The following is a 6222-nucleotide window of genomic DNA, read 5'->3' as shown; positions in this document are numbered from 1 at the left end:
AGGGAGCAGGACAGCAAATACACAAATATTATATATATATATATATATATATATATATATATATATATATATATATATATATATATATTATAAAATAGTATATATATATTATAAAATAGTATATATATAAAAAAATATGAAGGGAAATTACTTATTGAACAACCCATTGAGATTTGGTTTCCCCTTATGGTTTCACGCGTTTGGAAGTATTGAGCTTGATAATCGTGGGTACGAAGCCATCACGGGTCACCAGGTCCGAGGCCACAATGTTCACGGGCGTCTTGGCGGCTTGCTGCTCCACCCACCGCAGCAGCCTCGGCAGACTCCTCCGTATGACTTTGACTAGGTTGTCACATGGGCGGAGGATGTACAGGAGTATCCTGGCGTTCTCCGGCAGCGTTAGGTTCAGGCCGCACACAAAGAAAGCTGCAGGGTTATGGTGGGGGTCAGCGATTGTTCCATGTAACATGTTTTACAAGACAAATAAGAAACTCACACTGAGCAGGACTCGGCTTCTCCAAAAACTGACACAGTTTGGATTCAACGTCTCTGGTGTTCATACTATTGCCGTAGTAATACGGTATTTTACTCCACAGCTCGTTGAAATGTTGCCTTGAGTCGTATGAGACTATGACGTTTCTGCCTTTGTCCCAGCAACTCTTCAGGGTAGGAATGTCCTGTGGAGATACAGATTTTATTTTGGAACTGTATTTGAAGGCTTTTAATTACTTCAAATTAAAACTTTTGAAGGGATATTTCAGATGTTTAGATATGGGGTTGCCGGGTCAAAATGGCCACAGTTTGGAGATCCAGACAGGAACAGGAAGTAAAGTACTGCCGTGTGCACGATACATTTCCCGTTTGACAGGGTACTGAAGTTGTAATACTCCATTTAACGCTCTCAGACCACAAAAACAGTAATTTTACCTTTTCAGAACAAGGATGTTTCTGGTCTAACTCGTCCTCGACCGGTTCAGATTCACCCTCCGATACACAAACATAGTAACCGGTCAAAGCACCGGGTAACCAGCAACTCCTGTGTTCTACAACGTAGATTTACTGGTTTTATCAAAGGAGTCTTGTACAGCTCTGAAGAGAACATAGACAAAGGAAATGGAAATAATGGAAATATCTAATCCAACCTTCTGTAGGTAGTAACACACTGACTCTAACAACACCACCTGAAAACATCCGAAGCGTCCGTTTCATGACGAGATATGACTTGATACTGACGGAAGCATTCGGTATACTTCACCCTTTTATGGATGAGTTTGGCTCCAAACAAGGTCACAATGAAGCTGGTGAGATGTCTGTGGAGCTGCTCTGCAACATTTTTGTCAAACCCATGGAAGTGGGACAAAGCCAGGACGAGGATCTCCTTGGGGTGCCCCCCTGCCCAGTCATTTACATCCTTGAGAACCGTCTGTCACAGGGGCAAGATGGCGGTTCAAATGAAGAACCTTTCTCCACTGTACTCGTTTTCATTTAGGATCCATTTTTCCCAATATTCATTGGTCACAGTGAAACATAATGCATGATAAGATGTAACAAAAAAAGCTCAATCGCAGACCTGTGGTCAAAGTTTTTCAGTTATTCTGATCTGCATGTTACAGGATATTATCATTTTGTTCATCACTTTGTTTTATCCATTTTTTTAGGTTTTCGTTATTCGGCATAGTGTTCAGTGACATTTTCTGTGAGTTATTTGTTGATTCATTCATACACGTATTAAGGTAAAAGTCCTGAGTCTGAAAAATCCCGGGTTCTGATTATCCATGAAAGTCGATTTCCTCCTAAATATTTATTGATTGATACATTGCAAATAAGCAATGTTCTTACAGTACGGTATGACTTTTCCCCCTTTACCTCCACATCGGTCCTCGTGTACAGCCCATGGTGAAAGTAAAGCCTCGTGGGGTCGGGGTCATGGGCCTTGCGCGCGATCCTCAGATCAAAGTAGCGAACTCCTGCATCCAGCTGCTTTGTGATGGTCTCATCCTGCGGGCCGATACATGTCAACAGTTAAACTGATACTCCACTTTATATATAGACACAAATAAAACATCTATGTGTGTAGATAAAGTGGATACTGACCGGTTTTAAACACCATTTACCTGAGTGACGGCCCATTTACGCACTATTTTACGTGCACAATAAATCCTGCTCAATCTTTTAAGTCTATCAGGTTCTATTATGGAGGAGTTGATGTCCAAGTCATAACTCATAGAGTCATGGCTACCTAAACAGCACACACACACACACACACACACAGACATAGGTGTCATAGAAATGTCACTGTTTTGATAAACCACCAATTGATGCTGTCCAGGTAAAACCTTTTCAATATACATCTATATATATATATATATATATATATATATATATATATATATAAACATATATGTATACATGACAGCATAAGTTAATTAAAATGCACTGAAACTGTCAAAACTAAGTTGGCAACGTGCTGTGGCATAGCACAGTGCAATGGAGCTTCATACCCGGTATGGCCAGTTTGAAGAAAGGAATGTCGTGGAGTTCAGGCGGCAGTTGCGACATCCAGTCGCAGTAGCTTTTGTCTTTTTTTGCAGGCATTGCCGGCTCAAATTCTAAGAAAAAAACAAAACTCAATCGTCACTTTCTTACTAATACAGCTAATTCTGGCAATAATAAATATGTTGCCATGAAGAAAAACACACTTACACTGCCAAGGTGATTGTCATCTTTACTTGACCTCTTTCTTACCTTAGATTTAGCAGTGCAGGAGTATGCCAAGAACCGGGAGTGTCAAACACTGCTGCTGGTTGGTACGCTGCCTGAAGTTACTGCCTTAGCATGGTTGTTAGAGACGGAAGTGTGTATCCAGTAAAGTCTTTTGTCGTCAGTGTTGTTCAAAGAAATCTAAAAATAGACGCCATTCACAGGGTGATAGAAAGTTCCTCATTCCATCACTGGGTTCATAAAGCTGCATTGTTGCGGATGTGTTTCCTTCTCTCTGTGGCGATGAGCCGTAGCTGCATGTTTGTGGCAGTTAGGGCGGCATTTGTTTTATGATTTTCGTGAGTTTCTCTGAGATGTTAAGTAAGTTAAGTCCAACAACATAGTACGATACACAATATGTATCAGCGTAGATGCATTTTAGTCGATCCCCCCTAAAAGACTGCTGATTCATCTCCGTTCTCTGTGATATTATGTTTCCCATAATATTTAGTGACTTCAGCAAAAGTCGCTGTGAGGTCAGGAAAGTTCCATTTATTGGTGGATGATTAGGTAACATATTATAATGTATTACTCAGTCAGTTGCATGTGTGCTTTGTATGCCGCAGCATAGTGTGTTGTTTCCATCTTAAATTGTCACAGACTTGGAGTGTATGTTTTGTCCAATTAAATAAAACACCATTTAAATTTATTTGACTCTCTTTATTGGATGAATAAAACAAGGATGAAGGTTTGAAAAGGAAAACAGTTTCAGGCATGTTGGAAATTGCACTACAGCCACAATATGTACATGTGACTGTCTATCGGCTGTTTGGGATGGGTGACCTCAGACTTATCTAGCCTTGGCCAGACCCACCATGTTCTGGGCTCTGTTGAAGATGGAGTAGTACTGTCTGATGAAGACATCACCCAGGATCCACAGGTTGTCCCCTCCGTTGCCGAAGCCAGTACGGCAGCCATAGTACTGAGACTGTTGGAAAGATTTTAGAAAACAATTTAAGCATAGAAAAATGAAGAACAAAAAACAAAATCTGCCCGGGAAACACATACCTGACAGACGTAGGCAGAGGCTGGGATGGTGAATTCCTGTCCATGGATGTGGAAGGTCACATCTGGCATTTGGGCAATGCCGTTACAGTTGACAAGGTACTGATGCAGAGAAAGAGGAATAGACAGAAAGAAGGGAAGTAGAGAGTGCTCAAATTGGTTCTACTTATCAATTTCTAAGTTTCAAAGCGACAGACCTCTATCTCGCACTCACGTCTCCGTTCTGACTCCTGGCTCCCACCCGGCTGTTGATGCTGCTGATGCTGCTCTGAGGTCCGACAATCAGAGAAGTGCCGGTGTCCACGATCGCCTGGCAGCCGCCATTACAAGCCACAACCTGACCATTGACCGTCACACTGAAAGGGACACACAGCACACCACACATCACAGGGATATCAAACGCTTTGTCTCTACGTAACAACGCCGCACGGTCATACCTGTCCACTGTGATCTGCCAGTACAGCTCATTGGACAGGGGGATCCAGGAGATGGGGCCAGAGTAGTGGTTGGGGTCAACACCACCGAAGGTCACCACGCTGCCCTGTTGAGAGTCACTGCAGAGGAAAACGAGAAAGGACTGAAAACCTTTCCAGATATGAGTCGCTGTGTCAGTATTGGGAGACTGCGAAGCCGTGGCTGTCCTTACGAGCTCAGGTACACAGAGAAGAGGTCCTGGTTGACCAGGCCCTCCCTCATCATGTTGTCAAAGACAGGTGTGGCGCCGGATGCTGACAGGCGTGGGTACGCCAGGCCCAGGATACCATCCGCACGCATGTACTGCATGAAGGGAGCCTCCGACTCGCTCAGGCCGAAGATCTGGTTCGTCACAGCGAGTCCACCCACCTAGATGACAAACACAAAGACGCCATTGTAGAACCCTCTCAAATCACAATAAAGGGTAGTCCGAATAGCCTGTCCTTTTTCCAACCCAAGTGAACACGAACTAGGTGGGAACCTAGATGTTCCATTACGCCTTGAACACTTTGAAAAAACATAATCAGTGGATTATGAGTAAATACAGTTTCAATACTACATTCTTTTACACTCACCTTCACGGTGTCGTATCCAAGGATTCCGGTCATGCTGCCGGTGCCGTAGCGGATACTGAGAGCGCCGCCGTTGTTTCTGTAGGTGCTGCTGGTGCCAGGGTTGAACTTGGCATGGTTATCTATGAAGGAACAGGTGTTGGAAAATCAAGACAATCCATGATTTCAAAACTTTACAAGACATAAATGTCCTATTGCTGCAGGTTTACAGTTAGTTTGACATACTGCAGGCTGGACTGTTGCAGTAGATGGAGGGCACCCACAGGTTGGACGAGCCAGAGTCAAAGATGACCTTGAAGGACTGAGGGGGAGTTCCAATGGAGATGATTCCGTAGTAAGCGAGCTGGAGATAAAGAGGAGACGGCAACGTCACTCATGGTTCAAAAGACCCGTGTGTCACAACCTGGCCCATTTGGGCTTTGGCAACTGTTACTCACATCAGCGTCGTTGGTCATGGGCTCGCCGCCCACAGCAAAGCGCTCGTCAAACTTGGCCATGGGGTTGTAGGGGTACCTGACTCTGTACTCGTCCCATTTACCCTGCTGCTCCAAGAACTCCCTGGCGGACTGACCTTTCTCCAGAGGGACCCTAGGTGTCACAAGAAGGAGCTGCTTGAATCCGGTAATTTACATTTTTAAGGCTTTGACTGACCCGTAAAGGGTCTTTCACCTCATTTACTCTTCCTGGTAAACCGCTCAGAAGAAGAGGCCGGACACCTTATCATACAATGAGGAAAAGCAAACCTAAAATCTAAATGGCTATAGGTGTAAGATGTTGTTTCAGTGGCGAGGCTGACTTACTGGAGGAGGCACTCGGACAGCGCCACCATGGCACACACAACAAAGGCCCACATCATTGTCTCGGATCGGCTCTCAACTGTGGAAGACAACAAATTACAGCCAAATAAACCCCACGTCTCTAAAGTTGATCACACTACAGAATTACACAAATTGTACTAGTAATAGAAAGATATAACAGGTCTATGACCTGTAGGGTACTCACCAGTGGATTCCAAAAGAAGAGTACCGACACACAGGCATGCGCCCTCATTTATACAGGTGGACTAAAACTTTATCGTTAAACAATGATAAGACAATGCAAACACAAGTGATAAGTAAAGATAAGTAATGGTCAAAGTGCTCGTTAACCTCAGGTGAATGTCAATTATATGATTAAGAAAGGGAACAGACTTGTTGGATAAAGCGGTCCTAATCAAAATGTCAAACATTGTCAAAGTCAAACAGTGATGCAGGGTTCTCTTCATCATACAGCTTGAACTCTCAAATTTGATCATTTTATCGTCTTCTCTTTGTATATCGTGTTTTTTTTCATACTTTCATTTTATCAAGAACTCTTAGCTTTACCATATACACAACCGAGTCTAGATCTTTAGCTCCCTCTTGCACTAAAA

The 6222-nt window shown here is 43.4% G+C and overlaps 2 protein-coding genes across 4 annotated transcripts; both read right to left on the bottom strand.

The window, feature by feature from the left end:
* Positions 1 to 81: 81 nt before the first annotated feature.
* On the bottom strand, positions 82 to 2886 carry LOC120819345 (PI-PLC X domain-containing protein 1). Of its 3 annotated transcripts, none has more exons than XM_040176659.2 (7): positions 2704 to 2845; positions 2502 to 2609; positions 2115 to 2239; positions 1867 to 1998; positions 1256 to 1423; positions 497 to 677; positions 83 to 426 (listed from the first exon to the last, which is right to left on the bottom strand). In XM_040176659.2, the coding sequence occupies exons 2-7, from the start codon at positions 2593 to 2595 to the stop codon at positions 185 to 187; spliced, it is 942 nt and encodes a 313-aa protein (XP_040032593.1). In that variant the 5' UTR covers positions 2596 to 2609; positions 2704 to 2845; the 3' UTR covers positions 83 to 184. The 3 variants fall into 3 exon arrangements, with proteins under 3 accessions (XP_040032594.1, XP_040032593.1, XP_040032592.1); XM_040176658.2 differs by having other exon boundaries at positions 86 to 426; positions 2746 to 2886; XM_040176660.2 differs by lacking the exon at positions 2704 to 2845 and having other exon boundaries at positions 82 to 426; positions 2095 to 2239; positions 2502 to 2526.
* A 513-nt stretch (positions 2887 to 3399) lies between these two features.
* Positions 3400 to 5739, bottom strand: LOC120819344 (pepsin A). Its single transcript, XM_040176656.2, has 9 exons — positions 5612 to 5739; positions 5249 to 5399; positions 5037 to 5154; positions 4815 to 4933; positions 4412 to 4608; positions 4203 to 4319; positions 3980 to 4121; positions 3769 to 3867; positions 3400 to 3688 (listed from the first exon to the last, which is right to left on the bottom strand). The coding sequence occupies exons 1-9, from the start codon at positions 5665 to 5667 to the stop codon at positions 3551 to 3553; spliced, it is 1137 nt and encodes a 378-aa protein (XP_040032590.2). The 5' UTR covers positions 5668 to 5739; the 3' UTR covers positions 3400 to 3550.
* Positions 5740 to 6222: the final 483 nt, after the last annotated feature.

This window comes from Gasterosteus aculeatus, chromosome 5 (genome assembly GCF_964276395.1).
Source record: "Gasterosteus aculeatus chromosome 5, fGasAcu3.hap1.1, whole genome shotgun sequence".
NCBI lineage: Eukaryota > Metazoa > Chordata > Actinopteri > Perciformes > Gasterosteidae > Gasterosteus > Gasterosteus aculeatus.
Note: the sequence above shows the minus strand (reverse complement) of the source record. Positions and strands in the feature narration are given on the sequence as shown.

Coding starts and splice junctions, on each gene's coding strand:
- LOC120819345 (XM_040176658.2), bottom strand. CDS start 2,595: ATGCCTGCAAAAAAAGACAAAAGCTACTGCGACTGGATGTCGCAACTG. Junction 2,240..2,501: donor CTTCAAACTGGCCATACCGG/GTATGAAGCTCC, acceptor TGTGCTGTTTAG/GTAGCCATGACTCTATGAGT. Junction 678..1,255: donor CCAAACTCATCCATAAAAGG/GTGAAGTATACC, acceptor GTATCTCCACAG/GACATTCCTACCCTGAAGAG.
- LOC120819344 (XM_040176656.2), bottom strand. CDS start 5,667: ATGATGTGGGCCTTTGTTGTGTGTGCCATGGTGGCGCTGTCCGAGTGC. Junction 4,320..4,411: donor TTCTCTGTGTACCTGAGCTC/GTAAGGACAGCC, acceptor TTTCCTCTGCAG/TGACTCTCAACAGGGCAGCG. Junction 4,122..4,202: donor TGGCAGATCACAGTGGACAG/GTATGACCGTGC, acceptor TGTCCCTTTCAG/TGTGACGGTCAATGGTCAGG.